This window comes from Cygnus olor, chromosome 1 (genome assembly GCF_009769625.2).
Source record: "Cygnus olor isolate bCygOlo1 chromosome 1, bCygOlo1.pri.v2, whole genome shotgun sequence".
NCBI lineage: Eukaryota > Metazoa > Chordata > Aves > Anseriformes > Anatidae > Cygnus > Cygnus olor.
This window is the reverse complement of record NC_049169.1, coordinates 152,048,500-152,068,500: the sequence shown is the minus strand read 5'-3', so window position 1 is coordinate 152,068,500 and position 20,001 is coordinate 152,048,500. Positions and strand designations below refer to the sequence as shown.

The 20,001-nt window shown below is 38.7% G+C and overlaps 1 protein-coding gene across 3 annotated transcripts in view; it reads right to left on the bottom strand.

The window, feature by feature from the left end:
- NALCN (sodium leak channel, non-selective) overlaps positions 1-20,001 on the bottom strand; it is a 234,875-nt gene that overhangs the window by 104,676 nt on the left and 110,198 nt on the right. For all 3 annotated transcript variants that reach the window (XM_040537921.1, XM_040537936.1, XM_040537929.1), the window contains exon 11: positions 4,937-5,068. In XM_040537921.1, the coding sequence (XP_040393855.1) occupies positions 4,937-5,068 (132 nt within the window). The remainder of the gene's footprint in view (positions 1-4,936; positions 5,069-20,001) is intronic.

The following is a 20,001-nucleotide window of genomic DNA, read 5'->3' as shown; positions in this document are numbered from 1 at the left end:
TTTACATGCTTGTCAAACGAATTCAAACCACTAGCACTTAAAAATGTATCAAATGGTTTGCATAACATCTGATTACATTTATACACCTGTCTTCCTGCTGACAGAGCTTGTATTTTTTTTCCTTCCTTGTAATTAATTACAGGAGAAGATTGAGAATATCTGAGTAGAACTTTTTCTTAGGTGTGAAATGTAATGCAATTTTACAGACATTTTTTAAAGCTGAAATCACTCCTTCCATTGCTGTAGACAGGGGAAAAGCAGATTCACCTAAGAAGCCAGAACAGACCTGCACAGGAAACCAGGTGTAACACATGAGCAGCCACCCTCCACCAGTTTGCAAACTTTGCTTTGCCAAAACGCCTGGCTGTCCTTGCTCTGAATGATGAAATGAGGGTGGAAGGCAAGGGAGGCAATGGAGGAGCTACCCGACTGCTCTCTGAGGGCTGCCTCCCAGCCAGCCACCTGGAAGCTTTATAGCGTTAATGCTGCCTTCAGCAACACTTCTCAGGCCCTTTGAAACAGTACTTGCAGGAATCTCACCTGTGCCTGGTAAGACTTCTAATGTGTAACCTCTGTTAATGGAAGACACTGTGGCAGGTGCATAAAGACAAACATTCAGCACTGTTTTGTCTAGGTATTGAGCAGGTTAAGTCAACACCCTCAGTCACAACTACCAAAATGAGTTTGGAGCTCTACTTTTTCCAAGTTTGCAGATAATGTATGGTTTTCTTGGCTCATCCTGTTAAGTCTCTCTTTGCTTCCTTTGCTGATGTATGCAAGCTGAAAAGCTTCCCCAATTTTCATTTACTACTGGGTATACTAAATCATGCAAAAAACAGAACCTGGGTTTAGAATTCATTTCTACCCTCTTTTTGCCTCACCTTTGCCTTGTTTTCTTTTGAGACTGTCTTCTCTTTCCAACAACAACAAAAAAGCAGGATTTTTTTCTTGGTACTGAATATCTCAATAACTTAACTTAGGCTTGTCTGTGTAGTTTAAATGGACATATTTGTGCATTTATAGGCCACTACAACTTGTGACCATGAGAATGGAGCTACTTTTTTAGACCACATCCGCTCCTTAAGCCAGCAGCTTCCAGGATGACTTCTGGAAAAGGCACCAGCTGGATGCATTTGCTTTAACCTGTCTGGCAATTTCCTTAAGCAAAGGGAATCCTCACTGCTGTTGGCTGCTCCAGTAAGCTGTCTCTGAAGGGAAAGCTTTCTCCAGACCAGTTTAATGGAAAATACAAAGCAACAGCAGTGCATCCTGCTCAAACCAGTCCCTCACCAAGGAAACAACACAGTCACTGTGGAATAGTCTGCATTCTTTGAGTATGCAGCCTTTTTAAGGCTCTTAAAAACAATTTATTTGTATACACTGTGCTGTGAATAATGAGATTCACAATAACTGAGTAGGAAATGAAACCAGCTTATCAGTTTCTCTTCTTTCCTAGGATTTTTTAGGCTCTTCAGCTCTTCTGATGCTGCATTTTATACTACCTGCCATAAAGTACTAGGGGGTTGTTATTTGATTTTCATAGGTTCTGTAGCAAATGCATCACAGGTTAAAAAACAAACAACAAAAGAAACAAAAGCCAAATGGACATCAAACCAGTATGCCTTACAGATAAACAGAATACCTTTCTCTATTCCAGACTAATTTAGCTTTAGAAAAGTAAACATATAGAACGTAAGCAAATTATTTTTCTGACAGCTTCCTCACTAACAAATCGGTATTCTGATCAATCTAAGCTATGCAGAGACAGAAAAATATATCCTTAAAGAAAATGAGACATTGTTCATAGGTCAGAAATTTAGTACACTAATCTACACAATACACTCATTTTGAAGTATAAAACCCTGGCAAGTATTTCTGTTGAAAAAAAACCCTAAACCCTAGACTTCAAATAGATGTGGAAGAGAGTATTTCTAGCACTGATTAATAAAAGCATAATTATACTATATATTCAGTGCCAAAATAGAAATAGCACATGCAGCATTTCCTATTTTGAATATAAATAGAATTTAAGTTATTTTGTTAAGAATCCAGGCTCCACTTGCTGTATCCTGGGCATAACGAAAAAATGCCTTCCATGAAAAGTTCATGGTCTCAGGCTTTAATGCTGATTTAATTATTCATTCCGGCCTGGAGATTAAAATGAGTTTCACTGTCTTCACTTCTATGAAGTGAAAATATTGTCAAACCCTGCAGGGGTTATCATAAGAGAATCCAGACTTTGTTGGTTTTATTCCAACATCTTATTCCCAGGATCATCTTCTTTCACATTCATGTTGTTTTTAGAATATGCTCAGAACTCAAGACAAAATAAAGATAATACATTTCAAAGATAATACATTTCACAATTACTCTTTCTATGACAACTGTCTAAAAGTTGAGATAATTTCAGTATGTTAAATGTGTGGGCTTTTTTTAAGAACTTGTTCAATGTCTGGAACAAAGTAGTTTCATAGTTCTTTGGGAGGAGGTTGTTTAGTCTTGCTTATAATTTGAAAACATGAGCCACCATTTAGCTACCTTCTGTCTGAAATTCTGGTTCTAAATCGTGTAACTAAGCCAGAACTTGTTTTTTTGAGATGTAGGGTGAATTCCACATTTGAGATCTGACGTGACTCCTACCATTTGCTGATCAGCAGTATGGGATATATCGCTATGATATGGGAAAGGACTGACTTTATACAGATGTTTATTCAGTTTAACAGTGACAAAGTTTACCGGATTTCTTAAAACTATGTAGATTTAAAGGTTTTTTGAATAGATCCCTTCCTTTCAAAACACTTTGCATATTTGATAATAGGAAAATCCATTAAATCTATTAAGTGCTATCAGAATATACTATAATAAACATTAAATATTTTCTGAACATTTTAAAGTGCATATTGGCAAATGGGCTGTCTTTGGCTGTGAATGGACTTGGCTAAGGAGTTCAAACACCCTGACTTTAACAGCCATTTTAAAGAAATTTCAATCTAGTGTATAATTTTGCTGGAACTCAAATGCCCAGAAAGACGAGGAGGTTTAATGCAATGCCGAAAAGTACGTTTCTCTTCTAAGAGAAGGGATAAGGTTGCGAGTGTTATACTTCAAGGCTGTGATCCCAGGTTTCAGTGTGGAAACAATCACACAATTTGCCAACCAGCAATGATGACTAACAAACATTCATAGTAGTCTTAGATATCCATCCCTCCTAATTACTATTCAGTTTGACATTTTAGGGTGCTATTTAGTCATCCACTTCTGTTACCACTTGAAAGAAAGGAGGAGAACGCAAAACCAGAGTGGTTAATTTCACATGCATTAATCTTTGCTTTTCACACAAACCCCAGTAACAAAGACAGGTATACTGGCATATGCAGCTTCTGTTTTAGGTATTTTTCCTAGGTCAAGGCCAACATTTACTCAATGTTCATACAAAATACAGCCATCCTCAGTTGCCTGAAATAGAACAGGGAATAGTGCAGCACTGATGCAACCTGCACTCTTTTGAAGTTTTGGACTCTGGTGCTACCTTTAATTTTTCTTTGTTTTCATGTTTTTTTCTCAGAATTGGTGAAGTCTCTGCTTTGTAGAACTTTAAGAGATCACATACAAATTCTAAAACTAACAGAAATTTAAAAATGAGTACCAACTCAACTTCCCTTAAAACAATGAAATGCATTAACCACCATAATGTTAAGCACTACAAGGTTTAAGTTTTTAAAGTTGAGCACTTCAGTGTGACTCACAAGTCTATTCAGACATTTAAAACCCCAAGAGTACAAGCCATCAAACTTCCTGACTTGTAATTCTTCTGCCACTGTCATTGTCAGCCTTGAAGGCAATACCAGAGGCAGCGGAATCACAAGTCAAAACATGCTGTCAAGTGCCCTAGTCTAAGAATGTCAGCCTTCAGGAAGTGAGGCCATAAATTACTCTCAGGGCTTCTTTTCAACTGGACCCTTCGGCTCCAAAGAAGGACTGTGTAATTATTGAAGTCAGGGGAACTGCAGTAACCACACAGCTAGACGTGTACAGTCCAGGCAACTGTGATTAGCATCTTCAGAGAACCAATCTCAGTGAATTTCAGCAGTGGTGGCTTTATCCTCAGGTAAAGTGACAATTCATAGTGCTCCTGGAATTAAGTATTGTTAATAAGGAATCCTACAGTACTGATTTCACTCTTGATTCAGAAAAAATATCCATTTGAAGCTATACCTATACATTACTACCAAAGACTTCAAAGCTTTTATTTATTTTTTTGATAACTGAACTAAACTAAAAAACTAAAAAGTCATGTAAGCAATGTTCTAGGCACTTTAGCATGTGCTATATAGCAATATCTTTGACAAACTAAACAGTCAAGCAGGCTCTCAGCCAGAATGCCACAAAAAAAGAAACTGTTTTCCTCTGCTTCACTGGTTCAGGAGCACATCCTTCTCCTTCGCTAAATTTAAGACTGAATAAATGTTTCTTTGCAGTGTGCTCTTGAGGTTACTGAAGCCAGGCTACTCGCAACACTATTCTGGCTATGCTCAAGGACCATCTTGAAGACCCATATATGTCAAATAAAGATGATTTAGAAAGAAATACAATATTTAAAGACAGAGTTTTGCCATTTTTTAAAGTTAAATTCTTATGAATGTTACAGTTCTGCTAGAAAAAGATAGCAACTCAGCAGCCATGCATTGCCTGCAAATGTTATACTTAAGCCTCAGCTCATTACCACTGACATTTTGTTTGAGGAAATTACCTTTCAAAAGGTTGTAAAATAGGGCTGTCAGACATTGTCAGACAGAGGAACTTGAACAAGTTAGCAAAGAATTCTTGGAATGCTTAAGGGAATAAAAAAATTACGCACTTAAATGTGCTTGACATTCACATTTTCTACTTTAGCTTATCTTGAAACACATCTAGATAGTCGTTTCAGCATACTCACCTCAGCTAGGTAAAATTCATCATACTGTCTCTTGAAATTTTCTCCTTTGTAGTAGTTACTAGCAGCAACAATCACATCTACAGCCACCATGCTTAGTATGAACATATGAAACACTGATGACCTCATCATTTTCTGCAAAAGAAAAAGAAAATTTTATCATCAAAATGAGTCAACCACATGTATTATAAAGCTTTATTACACTGTCAAAATACAATCAGCTATAATAATATGTTTTATAAAGCTTTTTTACAAAATTCTAAATTATTATTAATCTTTAAAAATATTCCAATATATTGCTTCAGCTGGTTTATATATGCAAGATTATATATATATTTTTTTTACTTTTCAGTTTGTTATTTGCCAATTGGCTTCTTACTGGAGGTTTATGATGTAACGTGATTTACATTACTTTAGTAAGTTTAAAGCCTAAATCATATTTCTAACTACTCAGTTCCCCTTGGTTAATACTCCATTTTGATTTCTTCATGCAGATCTTACTGACTTGTTCAGGATCAAGTAACATAAATTCTATCTTCATCATTGCCTTTGCTCCAAGAAAGACAAGTGATATGGGATTTTCCCACAGTGTTCTCCTGGAGAAGCTGGCAGCCCATGGCTTGGGCAGGTACACTCTTTGCTGGGTTAAAAACTGGCTGCATGGCTGGGCCCAGAGAGTGGTGGTGGATGGAGATAAATCCAGCTGGCGACCAGTCATGAGTGGTGTTCCCCAGGGGTCGGTGTTGGGGCCCATCCTATTTAATATCTTTGCTGATGATTTGGACGAGGGAACTGAGTGAACCCACCGTAAGTTTGCAGATGACACCAAGTTGGGGGGAAGTGTCTATCTGCTGGAGGGTAGGAAAGCCCTGCAGAGGGACCTGGGCAAGTTGGATTGACGGGCAGAGGCCAATGGGATGATATTCAACGTGGCTAAGTGACAGGTCCTGCACTTTGGTCACAACAACCCCATGCAATGGTACAGACTTGGGGGAGAGTGGCTGGAAAGCTGTGCAGAGGAAAAGGACCTGGGGGTGCTGATTGATGCTCACCTGAATATGAACCAGCAGTGTGCCCACGTGGCGAAGAAGGCCAACAGCATCCTGGCTTGTGTCAGGAATAGTGTAGCCAGCAGGACCAAAGAAGTGATCGTCCCCCTGTACTCAGCTCTGGTGAGGCCGCACCTCGAGTACTGTGTTCAGTTTTGGGTCCCTCAGTACAAGAAGGACATCGAGGCTCTGGAGTGTGTCCAGAGAAGGGCTACGGAGCTGGTGAAGGGCCTGGAACACAAGTCCTGTGAGGAGCGGCTGAGGGAACTGGGGTTGTTTAGTCTGGAGAAGAGAAAGGTCAGGGAAGACCTTATTGCTCTCTACAACTACCTGAAAGGAAGGTGTGGGGAGCTGGAGGTCAGCCTCTTCTCACAGATAACTAGTGATAGGACTAGAGGGAATGGCCTCAAGTTTCGCCAGGGGAGGTTTAGGTTGGAAATGAGAAGAAATTTCTTCTCGGAAAGAGCAGTCAGGCATTGGGATGGGTTGCCCAGGGAAGTGGTGGAGTCACCATCTCTGGGGGTGTTTAAGGAAAGGTTGGACGTGGTGCTTAGGAACATGGTTTAGTGGGTGATATTGGTGGTAGGGTGATGGTTGGACCACATGATCTTGGAGGTTTTTTCCAACCTTAATGATTCTATGATTCAACAAATGTGAAACTCTTACCTAAAAGTATATATTATTCTATAGTAGATCTCCACATCTGGCCCAATAAACTTGAAGTATCTTCAAGGTCCCTTCTCTGCCTTGACAAGTTTGTATGTAAACCTCTACATAAGCATGTTTAAATGTAGGTGAGATAAACTCCACCTGGGACTGTTGAATGGGCAGCCATGTGAAATGCTAACAGCCTCCTAGCAGAGCTTCACATATCTGTGCACTAAATGCTTTTTGTTACCCGTTCTAGAAGAATATGGTGTTACTATACATTAAACCATCTGTGAATGAATGGTCACTAATATCTACAGTTTTTTAGAATCACAGAATCACAGAATGGTCAAGGTGGGAAGGGACCTCTGAAGATCATCTAGTCCAACCCCCCTGCCAAGCACGATCACTTCAGCACATTGCACAGGATGGCATCCAGGAGGGTTTTGAATATCTCCAGAGAAGGAGACTCCACAACTTCTCTGGGCAACCTGTTCCAGTGCTCTGTCACCCCAACAGTAAAGTGCCCCCTCATATTCAGCTGGAACTTGCTGTGCTTCAGTCTGTGCCTGTTGCCTCTTGTCCTGTCACTGGACACCACTGAAGAAGCCTGGCTCTATCTTCTTCTCACTCTCCCTTCAGGTATGTACAGACATTCAAGAGATTCCACATTCTCTTTTCTAAGCTAAAAGTCCCAGCTCTCTCAGCCTTTCCTCATAGGAGAGGTGCTACAGTCCCTTAATCATTTTTGTGGCCCTTTGCTGGACTCTCTCCAGTATGTCCACATCTCTCTTGTACTGGGGAGCCCAGAACTGGACCCAGCACTCCAAGTGTGGCCTCACCAGTGCTGAGTAGAAGGGAAGGATCACCTCCTTCAATCTGCTGGCAACACTTTTCCTAATGTTGCCCAGAGAGCTGTTCGCCTTCTTTGTGGCACATCGCTGACTTGTTCAACTTGTCCCTCCAAACTTGCAAGGACTTTTCTGCTAAGCTACTCTCCAGCTGATTGGTCTTAAGCCTATACTGGTTTATTCCTTCTTCAGCACAGGACTTTGCACTTCCCCTTGTTGAATATCTTGAGGTTCCTGTTGGGTCAGTTCTCCAGCCTAACAAGGACCCTTTAAATGGCAGTACAATCATCTGCTGATCAGCCACTCCTCCCAGTTTTCTATTATTTGCAGAGTTGCTGAAACTCTGCTGCTGCAGAGTTGCAGGTCATTAAAGAGGATGTTGATGAACAAAGCATGGCCTTGCAAGAACATTGTCCAGATCCCTCAGCAATCATGGGTGTATCCCATCAGATTGCATGGACTTCTGCATGTTCACTTTGTTTAAATGTTCCTTAACCTGATCCTCTTCCACTAATGGTTCCAGACTTTCTCATGAGTTTCAGGACCTGGGATTCCTGAAGGTCAGTCTTACCCATCAAGACTGAGGTGAAGAAGGCACAAAGTATCTCAGCTGTTTCCACGTCACCAGCTTCCCTAACCCATTCGGCAGCAGGCCCACATTTTCCCTAGTCTTCCTTTAGCTGCTGTTATACCCATGGAGGCCCTTCATGTTGCAGATTCAACTCCATGTGGGCTTTGACTTTCCTAATCCCATCTCCGCCCAATAGTAGCAGTACCCCATCTCTGCTCAGACAGTAGCTCTGTATTCCTCATGGGCTACCTGGTCCAGCTTCCACCTCATGTGTGCTTCCTTTTTATGTATGAGTTTTGACAGCTGCTACTTTTTCATCCACGTGAGACTCCTGCCACATTTGCTTGATTTCCCGCACTTGGGGATGAAACATTTTGAAGCCTGTAGAAGATCCTTGAAAATCTGCCAGCTGTTCTAGACTCTCTTCTCTGCAGAACTGTATCTGACAGAGTTCTCCCAATCAGATACCCAACCAGAAAAAGTTTCTCCTGAACTCCAGGGTCATGGCCCTGCTTTTAGCTTTATCCCCTCCTTGCAGAACCCTGAACTCCAACATTTCATGGTCACTGCAGCCAAGGCTGCCCCAACTCTCACAACCCAACCAGTTCCTCTTTGTTTCTAAGAGGTCCAGCCAGAACACCTGCCATCATCATCTCCTCAGCCTGTGTTAGGAAGCTACCATCACAGCACTCCAGAAATCTCCTGGATTGTTTGCTCCCTGCTGTGTTGCACCTCCTGCAAATATCAGGGAGGTTAAAATGCCCCTGAAAAAAATGGGGGCTGTGAATGTGAAAACGTTATAGTAGAAGTAAGTAACATATGTATTTACATTTGTAAGGATAATATTAACTGTTAGAAGACTTGTACACATATTTGTAAAATACTAACTCGGTCTTCAGTGAGCTGAGGCTATGTTGACAAATATATATTTACATTTTATGTTTAACCCTGCCAGGAGCTTAGGGTCTCGTTAGGGTCTTGACTGAACTAGAGTCCTGCTGTGTTTTACTTACTGTTTTTTTTTTTTTTGGTGATCAAACTAGAACAGAGTACACTACATATGGAAGGCTGCAAGGACCAGCAGTTGTTCAGGATTTTAGCAAAGACCTGCTAAAAGGAGAATTCATTCTCTTTGAATTCCACTTAAATTGCAGTGGAGTGGAGGATTTGCACAGATGTATGTATTCAGCTAACAGGAGTGCCTCTTGCCTCTTAACATCTGGATTTAATCTGTGATTCACTGTTAACATTGGAGACAGAGGACAGTCCAACGCTAATTCCAACTGGCTTTCTTTTGACCCTAGTGGCACAAAAAAATGCTTATATATTCCCACCAAGAAAGGGAGACTTAGGAGACTGACAGGCAGAAATGTACATAACAAGCCTTGGCTCATAACAATGCCTAAAGTGCAGTGAAGTCACTAAAACTTGAGTGGCTAAATGAGGTCTTGCTTTTATTTTTAATGTACAAGGCATGCTATCAGCGTACGATAATAAAAGACATGACTACTGTTTTCAAGCATGCATTTTTGTAAGTGTATGATTCAAAACAGGTAGCATCTTATCTGTTACATTGCTATTTCACACAAGTTCTAAACAGACAGCTAGTCTCTCTGCATATTTTACACTGTATTTTTAAGTGTCAAAATTTCCTTCATAGTAACAAAAAGTATTCTGTCTCAATTGTGAAAGGACTTGCTAAAAAAAACTAGTAAGTCAGGCTGTAAAATGCGCTTTTCTCTCCCTTTGTAAAAACAAAAACAAAATCAGGAAAGAAAAATGGTACTAGAAGACTAAACATACATAAACCACCTTGGTATACATGTATAAACATGCATATTATCTCATTACGGTCTGTATCTTGGGATACTCGTAAAAAGGTTTTCCAGTGCTATATTTAATTCTGGAAAAAAAAAATGCAAAAATGTAAATAATATGCTAACAGAAGTATAATAAGCTCAGTAACATTCAATAAAGCTTCTTGTCAATTACTAAATGCTGCCTTCCCCTCTCAGATAAACTGAAAGTAGACAATTTAGCTAACAGTATTATGTTTGCATATCACAATTCAGCACCAAGATAATAATGAAAGAGGTCCAGACAGGATACAAGCTAGGCACTGGCTATATAAAGGCAGCAACACCTGGATGAGGCAGCAGATTAGGAGATGGCTGTGGCATGCAATGTCAAAAGCATCCTGTTGCTAGCAGAAAGACAGAAAGCCCAAAGGGCCTGCAAGACGCAAGTATGTGAGCACATGCACAGCAAAAACACTATGCTGAGGAGACCCAAATCAGAAACTCATTACTTTTAAATCCCAGGACTGGGCTGCTCACAGGCGCCATATATGCATCCTGTGACTTCATATTCTATTATAACTTCTTGGTATCAAAGGTGAATATATGCTCATTATATATAAGCACAAAATATTCTTCCTGGAGGAACAAATAACTGGATTTAGATTAGCTGTGTGACCCTTTATGACATCTTTATTACTGTGCCTTGAAACATCGAATGGGCTACTTTCTTATTTTTTTCTTTAGCATTGCAAAATCTAGCTGCTCACCTGTCATGAACACTATACATGATAAGCTTCCTTCCTGTTGGCCTCTCTGTGACAGACTGCAATATCCTTAGGAGATCAGTCTAGCCCACACACCTACTGTGCCCAGCTTCCCCCCTACTTTCATCTGTCTTATTTTGTTCCTTTTGCATCACATAATTTAATTCGGATTTGTACCCTTGAAGTGGCTCAGCTGCACCTCTATTGTAATGTTTGACCACGAGTCTTCACTGTCTCTACAAATTTCTGTAGGACATTTGGAATGAAGTGTAAGAAAAAGCTGAATTTAGCCCACAGCACTTACCCAAGCCTTAAAAATTATTTTGGATCACCAGATTAGCAGTGTGTCATTTCGAGTACAGCCCTTTTCAGAGCACAGAGCCATGGAAAATTCTCTTTGCAAACTTCAAAGGGACATAATGCCAGGTTTTGTTCTTGTTTAATTTACTGACCTTTTTCAGCCCTTGGATGTACGTTTCTTAAACTGTGCAGGAATAAGATGAGAGAAATGTTCTGATGTTGCTGTCAGCCAGTTGCATGATGGGAAAATTGACTCTAATATTAAATTGGACTACGATTAGCTGTGCTGAAGCAGTCTCAAGTGAAATGTCCTGTTGCTGCCATCAATCAGCTACAGCAGTGAAGAATTTCTTACATCTACTGTGAGTCACTTCTAATGCCAGCATCTGGCTTCACGCAGGATGACGGTTCTCAGTGTCCAGGACAACAATGTGATGAACGTGGATGGCACAGGGCATTAAACCTTCCAGGGTCCCCAAAACCAGTGTAGGACAAACCTTGAACAATCCAAACTCTTTCAGTGTTTGGAAACACACAAGGGAGTTAAACATTTGCTTTGTGAGTAGACTGGAATTTCAAGAGAGCAGGAAAGCCTTCTAAAATTCTACATTTTTATTTTTTCTTTGCATTAGGAATGTGTTTATTACAGCTGGGGCACTCTAAATGAAAACAAACAAACAAACAGCCCCCCCTATATTTAACATTGCAGATTCACCCAAAAGCTCAAGTAAGCAATGACATGAATTGCTGACTGGAGAATACTGCCTGGGTCACTTAGTCTGACAGAGCTTTACCACACATGGGCCTAAAGCAGGCTTTTGTCACTCCAGGAGTGTCAGAACATAGTACACTGCTCTAATACTCCTTCCAGCTTCCTACGTGGCAGAGGGAGGATGAGTGACATAAATTGGCCTTTGTCAGCTCTCTGCCATGGAGGATATCCACAGCTGCTGCCACCTTACACAGCCAGAGCCATATATGCCCTGGGTTAGGAAAGCAGCACTCCATGCAAAATGCAGTCACGATGCAAACTAGAATAACTAAATGAGATGGAAGTGTGTTTTCCTGATGCTAAACACCTTTTGGGGGCTCTACTTGTATCAGGTCATTCCTTATACCACCATCCTTTACATCATATTTTTATTTCAAGTCTATAACAGACCTTACTTACCAAGTGAGCAGGTATGCATTGCAAACTTCTAGGGTCTGACTTTTACCCTGATGTTACTAGCTCAAAACTGGCCAAGCCGGTAATGCTTAATATTATCACATGAAACCTTGAAAGAGGTGTCTTCAGAGGGGGCAATGGTTTTAGTTCAGATTTATGGAAATTCAGACTGCATTTGACAATAATTAACTCTTGGTGATTACCTAAGGAAAAAATGCTGTGACAAATTGGCCTGAAGAATAAAAAAAAATACCTACAAAGTCCTTAAGTTTATTAGTACTGAGCAACACACGGTGACAATTTCATACACAGAAGAAGTTCTGCTTGTTTTGGCCATTTAATGCATTAAAAGCTCAGAGGACATAATTGTCAGACTGGCAGGGCAGCTCTTAAAAGTACCAGATCAATTAATGAGCAGTGTAAACATCATTTAACTAAAGACTTTGATAACTCTCTATATGGGTATGCAGTCTTTTTCCTAAGTTAATACTCTCAAAGTTTGTATCCATCAACAGGAAAAATACAAAATATCTTTGCATTTTAGATATACTTTAACATTTCATAAAACAGCAGCATCTCCTGCTCCATGTTTGAATAGGATGGCTTGGGCAAGCTGTTTACTCCCTTTTTGTCTTCATTAGCTTTTGTCGTTTACCTAAGGAAGCTAGGTCCTGCTAAAATACTCCAGCAAAGCTTGCAGACATGGCTATCAAAAGACTGTACATTAGCTACATGATTATTGTGGTTAATTTTGCACCTATCACTACAGTGGCATTGTGGATTATTTGTACTAATGTCTACACACGCCTACTGCAACACGACCCGTTCAGGTAGCTAGAATAGCTTTTGGTTTATGAAAGTTGTTATTTACATGTGGACAAGAGAGTTTATATTTTTATATTTTAAAATAGTTATCGCAATTGAAAAGGTTATATTTATGCTACTCCAATCTTTTTTGCTCACGGGCCTGTTACAGCCTAGATTGTGCCAATGTAGTGGCATGAAGGCAGTATGACTTCTAGCTCATTTCCATGTGCGGCACCACCGTGACTTGTGGGGGCATTAGAATTTGTAACTGCACTGTAAGTCTTATGGTACCTGGTGCTTTTCTTAGAGCACCACTAGCTGGAGTTACGTGAGTATCACAGAATACAAAAGCCTTGTTCAGAAAAGCTAATAGAACATTACTCAAGTTCGTTATGGCAGCACAGAAAACAGTAAGTCAAATAAAAAAATAAAATGCATTATCAGTAAATTCTCATACTTTTTGGCCTTATCCTCAGAGCTTGACCCACAACACCAAAATACATATAGAGGGATCACGTGTTTTATATAGTAGGGACAAGTTAAGATGTATGCACAGAATTCTTACCACTAAGAAAGCAACATGGAAAATGGTCACTCAACTTGCTAGCCAATTTTGGTTTGATATTGGCAGCAGGAGACATAACATGCCTCAGAGTCTATTATAAGGTACAGGTCCTGCAACACGTCTAGAATTAACAAAAAGAAAGCTTGACTTCTAGGATTCTGTGCAACATGATTTCTAAGAGTCACTGAGTAAAGACTCCATCTTGGCCTAAAGAAAAGAAAAGGTTTGATCCTGTACAGGTTTATTATACGTGTGGTGTTTATTTAATCTTTTTCTTTCTTCTTTTTTTTCTTTTTTTCTTTCTTTTTTTTTTTTTTTAATTAAGTGCTTGAAGATACCTTGTCTATGAAAGAAGCTTTAGAAAATCACATTCTATACACTGCTAATCATAGATAATTCATAGCATGAATAGGATAAATTTGATTTTCATCTTGTTGGTTAATGGCCATCTGAGCAAGTACAAAATTGTGAAATTGCAGAAAATTTTCCCTTTTGTTTGCAGAACATTGTAGAGCATTTTACAAGCTGTGTAACTAATTTTCTATAAACCATTTTGCTTTCAACCTACTTTATGACTGCCTGACAAAGATACGCTTGTAAGGAGAATTTAGCAAATTATTCTCATGCTCTGCAATCTGTACATTTATGGGAATTATTAAGCATTAACCACAAATTTTAAGGGAACAGGCTTTTTAATATCTTATACTGATGCAGTTATATATCAGTGTACGGCATTATAAACCGCTATAAATCTGAGATATCATCTGTATTGCAGAGGAACTTCCAGGTGCTGGAGACATTCAAGTAATGCAACTTCATTGATGAAACAAGGTGAAGGGTGAGTTTGAAAGACACTGAGAGGGATGGCATATAGACAGTGCAAAGAAAATCTCAGCTCAGACATTCACAACTTCGGTGAAAGCAGGGAGGTAGTCTCTCCTTTCAAATACAAGCTGCCTGTCCCAGTGAAGTGAGAATTGAACAATTCCTCACCAGTTTAGGCAATGGAAACGGTTGCTTTAGCATTCTTCATGAAGGCAGAGAACCTTTCAGGGCAGTGATATAGTAGAGATGGATGTAAAGACCCTTTCAGGTACAATAGTCTAATGGAAAATCTCCTTGAAAACTCTAGTAACTTTAAGATGATCTTGTACATCATGGAGAACCTTTGTTCACAGTCATAGGAGATAATGCAGAAGATGTGGAGATATTCAAGGAAGCACAAAACCCCACAGAACAAATAAGATCTTAACTCTTGCAAGTTTTAGAATATGCAGTCAGAAACCTTTCTATAAATGCTATATATCTGGCTGCTGCAGAAGTGACTCTAGTCTGGCAGAAAGAACAGCGTGGACAGAAAACTGCCCTGGCATGAAAAATATTCTACGCATTTCACTTTACCATGCTTCTCTTTTCCACCTTCTACCTTATCTGATCAGCATGTAAAAGTTGAGGATCTATGCGTTTTTACACGGTGTGCTATTTCTGTGGCCTCAAAATAACCTGCAAATGGGAATATTATTGAATAATGGCACCATATCAGAACAGGACAATATGACATACCAGAAGATGCAAATATGTGCTCCAATATGCAAGCACAGTCCTGCTTTTCATGCTATCATAATACATTTTTTAAGGCAACACATATCACTTTCAGATTATTTGTAGCTAAAATTATACAAAAATCAGCAGTTGTCAAGGTCTATCTTCCAATAATCTGAATGTATTTTTAATATAAGCAAGTGACTGAATTGTTTGGAAATACAAGCAATTCATGAATCTGTTATATTGTACCAGACCTTCCTGTCTTCTTTTGCTCAGCAAATTTTGATGAAAATAAAAATGTACTTAAAAAGACGAGAACAGAATTCTAGTCAAAGAAACAAAGTAAAGTCAGTAAAACAGGAAGAAAGAGAATATACACTTAGGAAGTAAATGAATGGAAGTAGTGGTGGAAAGCTTATCGAAGAGAAATGAAAACCTGTAAGACATGACTTTTACAATTAACCAAACTTTAAAGGGAAAAGTTTCTGTCAGAAATTATATACTCTTTTCCCCTACATCCTAGATTTGATAGCCAAAGCCTTATTTCTGCTACAGGGCAAAAGACTGTTGCATATGCCTTTTTCAGACAAGCTGCATTCTGTTAATTCCCATCCTGTAATAACAGAGTAAAGCAGTAGTATAGATATGCTACCACTAACAGTAGCCACTTTTCTCCTTCCATAAACTTCCAAGAGAACAGTCAATAAGAGAAATGGTGACTCTTCCATGAAATAATGGCTTCTTTGAAACTAAATGAACCTCCTCCTCCTCACCAGTTTATAAATCAGCTAGCGCAGATATGTCATTTTCTTTGCAAAAGATACAGAGGAAGTAAGCAGCCTTTTAGTGCCTGCAATCTGACTTAGAGAAATGGAGAGCTGCAGCTGCAACATAAAAGAAACCTAAAAATACTACTTAAATTGTTCATGACAACAATAATGCATAAGGATTGTTACCTTCCTCTCAGATTTTAAAACTCTTAGTACGTCTATCATCACCTCAGCAGCAATTTTCTTAAAGCTGCATACTCTGAAATTCAAAACAGAACTGACATAAGATGAATACAAATTTAACTCTTTTTTTTTTCTAACCATTGCAACAATGTTCAATTCAGCAAATACAGTGAGTCAAAAGAATTATTTTATAAAAAATGAAACAAAATAGGCCAAAGTAATTTTTGGTTTATTTCTAGTCTCTTCACCTAAGCTGTAGGGATGAAGAGGACCCTGTACTTTAACAAGATATAATTAATCACCTATCTGTCCTGTGTGGATTCGTATGCTTCCTAGCACCATAGTACTTTCAGAAATAAAGCCTACAGCTTCTTTTCCTTTCAAAATAAAAAATATTCTACATTTTCAAATTATCATTGATCTCTTAGCAGCAGCTTAGATATCTGAATTAGTTTAAAAGCACAGTGGCAAATGCGCTTAATGTCAGATGCAGGAAGAGGTAAAGACCCAACCTAACACTCCCACCACACTACATTATGGATTAATATACCATATATATACATAAATGCGTTTTAAAAAGTATATACACACATCTGTATATATGTATGTGTGTGTATAAACACACTTAGAGAGTAGGCCAAATTTCTAGCTGATTGCTGATGCTGTGCTCTGTTGGTGACATTATAATGGATGCTTTTCACATTCTTAATCTACATTTTCTAATTTTCTCTGAAATCTCAAGTTGCTTCAGAAACTGCATTACAACATTATATTTACATATTGTTTCTGAATCCTTTAGATATCACGACTCATAGAATAGTTTGGACTGGAAAGCACTTTAAAGATCATCTAATTCCACTCCCCTGCCATGGGCAGGGACACCTCCCACCAGACCAGGTTGCCCAAAGTCCCATCCAACCTGGCCTTGAGCACCTCCAGGGATGGGGCATCCACAGCTTCTCTGGGCAACCTGTGCCTCACCACCCTTGTAGGAAAAAAAAATCTTCCTAATATCTAATCTACATCTACTACCCTATTTTAGTTTAAAACCACTACTACTTGTCCTATCACTCCACTCCATGACAAAGAGTCTCTCTCCTGCTTTCTTTTAGGTCCCCTTTAGGTACTGGAAAGGCCCTCTTTAGGTACTATTTTATGTATGTTAACAATGCTGACATTTCCTATTTTTGTATATTTTTATTTTGAAAATATGTTAACCACAAAAAGGAAAAAACAAACAAACAAACAAAAAACAGCGTAATAATAATGTCCTGCTTACTATGTAGCAGGACAGCTCCATCTCTAAGACTAAATCTATTTGTCATTATTCAAAAGCTGTACCATGTACAAGCAGTGGTACATAAAATATTGATCACTCCTATGGCAACACATTAACTCTGTTTTTGACTAGTAACCGATTATGACATGTGCTTCAACTTTCCTCCAAATTGCAGGGGTTATGAGTGAGTACATAAGGAATTTGGAACGCCCCTGCCCTATGGTGAAGTGATGGTGAAAAAGCAGAAATAAAACCCAAATGTTTCAAAGGCTGTCTAATATGAGAACAGCAATAAATATGTCCCTCTGAATAACTTCTTTTCCAGTATAAAAATATGTGTGTGGAAGCATTTAGTTCCCCCTTCAGACATTTTGCTGCCAGAATTTCCAAACGACATAAAAATGAGGTTCTTAGAAAGCAGATCCTTAAGGAACTTTTCTTTAGTGGGTTTTCTTTTTACTACTATTGAATTATGCTATTTGCATTTCCCAGACAAAGACTGGGAATCCCATCCTTCGTGGAAAAGTTCCAAACTCAAGTAGAGTTACTTATCTTCTCATAGGTCTTATTACAGCTTTTTATTTTACTATAGCACTTACAGCATGAGTGTTTTGAAATTCTTTAATGAGCTAAATTTCAGTGCTTTTTCATAGCTCTTAGATGGTTGAGCTGTTTAAAATTTACAAAAGTACTTGGTCAGCATTAGAAGTACCAGAATACGTCAATTCTTTGAAAACTTCCCTTCCTAACCGAAAACTGCCAAATGTGTGCTTTGTGCAATTCTACCCAGAATTACTGAAAATCTTTTCCTGGGTTGTGCTGCTCATTTGTATCGATTATTGATTTCTGATTGCAATGCCTTGCCTAATAGAGTTTTAATCTTCTGGGTTACTGTGTGTACTTGTCTTAGGAACACAAAGTACTATATAGTTCGGATAGGCAATAGTTACCTCCCTTAAAATGCTTCAGGTTCTGGTCTCTATCACCTTTATATAATGGCTTTTATGTGCCCAAATGAAGCAATAAAACTTCACACTGTGGGATAAGTTTTTATGTCAGGAAATTGGTAATTGAATTAAATTCAGCACACAGTGGATGTGTTTCAAAACACACATGCATCTGCTTCATACAAAAAGGTTTAGAACATTCAGAAGTAGTTACTCAGGTATGGGAGGGGAAAAATAGAGAACATACCCATAGCAGCATGCTACAGAAAATCTCATTTTTAGAAAATGATGTTTTTCTAAAATGAGTTACTTGGCTATATAAATAAATATAAAACATTTTGATGGAATTTCCACCTTTTGATTAGAACAGTTTTTCTTTGCATTTTCCTTGCATAATTTAATTACCACACTCTTCTCAAAAACTTGTGATTTACATATAAAAGCAGAGATTACTTTGAAATAAATCAAATGCTCCATTAAAGAAGTGATCAGATGAATAATTAGAAGGAAAGAAGAATTTGCACTCAGACTCAAAACCTCCTTTCTAATAAAGCAGCTTGCATTCAAACACAATCTAACTCACAGAAAAGTCATTGGAGTATTTTCACCGAACTGGAATAGTGTGGGAAACTGCTGACTACTTATAGGCTCTGTCACCTTTAGTCAGGGGACAGCAGAGCTAATCAGAGATTTCGACTGCCATTAATTTGTAGGGCTAGAGGCAGTGACTGCCTATGTTCTTTCCTTTTTCTTAAAAGGAATCCGTTCTCCAAGTCCACCCACTACACCCATTACTGAGCAAAAGCTGTGAAATTTGTCTTCCCTTCACTAAGGTAGACCTGGAGGTGCAGGTATGGAAAGGTAACTCAAACTAGTGTGGCCTGGATGAAATACAACAGCATTTCAGAATGAAAATAGGTTGAATCTTAGGTCATGAAATTAAGGTTAGATTTGGACTGGACCAAATAGGAATCTGATGAGGCAGGCATCATAAGATATGGGAGGCTGCAGCCTTCTGATTATTTTGAAGTTCACCCTTACAAATTTAGTTGAATATCCACTCAAAATTAGTTTGGTAATTGAATGAGTCGCACAATAGCTCTTCAGTTTTGTAACAGAAGTGACCTGTAATGGTCATTTTCAATGTTGCTGTCTTCTATAATGTTTATTTTAAGAAATTTATTTAAAGAAAAGAGATAAAAGACAGTAAGATTGTCTCAAGTCTAATAATCCAAATCATCATTAATCCAAATTTCAGTCCTCTTTGAAAATCATTCCACTACCTGCCCCCCCCCCAAAAAAAAAAAAATATTTCCCAAACCTGCACATCATTTCTATGCTTCTTACTGTTTTTCCCAAATAGGATTAAGAAGAGTTAAAATGTAGATGCCATATGAAAAGAGATAAACACACCACACAGTGTCATAACTATGGTCATACTTATTGCAGAAAACCCAGCAGGTCTTTCAAAAGGCAAATCAACAGATGGATCAAATGCAGGTAAGTCTTGTTTCAAAGGCTGGGAGACCATTTTTAGGGGTGTAAAATTCCATTTTTTGGACTCTTTTCACCATCACAACTTGTTGGAACTGTGTCTGCTTCTTCTAGTTTTCTGGGTAAAGCTTCTTCATGTCTGCTTAGCTGCAGGTAGGCCCTATTTGTAACAATGTCAGTTTTACAACAGTCTTTTGTAAGAGCTGCTTTGCTGAATGCTGCTAGAAATGGATGAGATTACAGTAAAATAAGTGGGACTGAGAAAGCAGTAAAGACACCCAAGGTAATATGTGACTTTGGATGAAAATGATAAATTTTGTGGGCATGC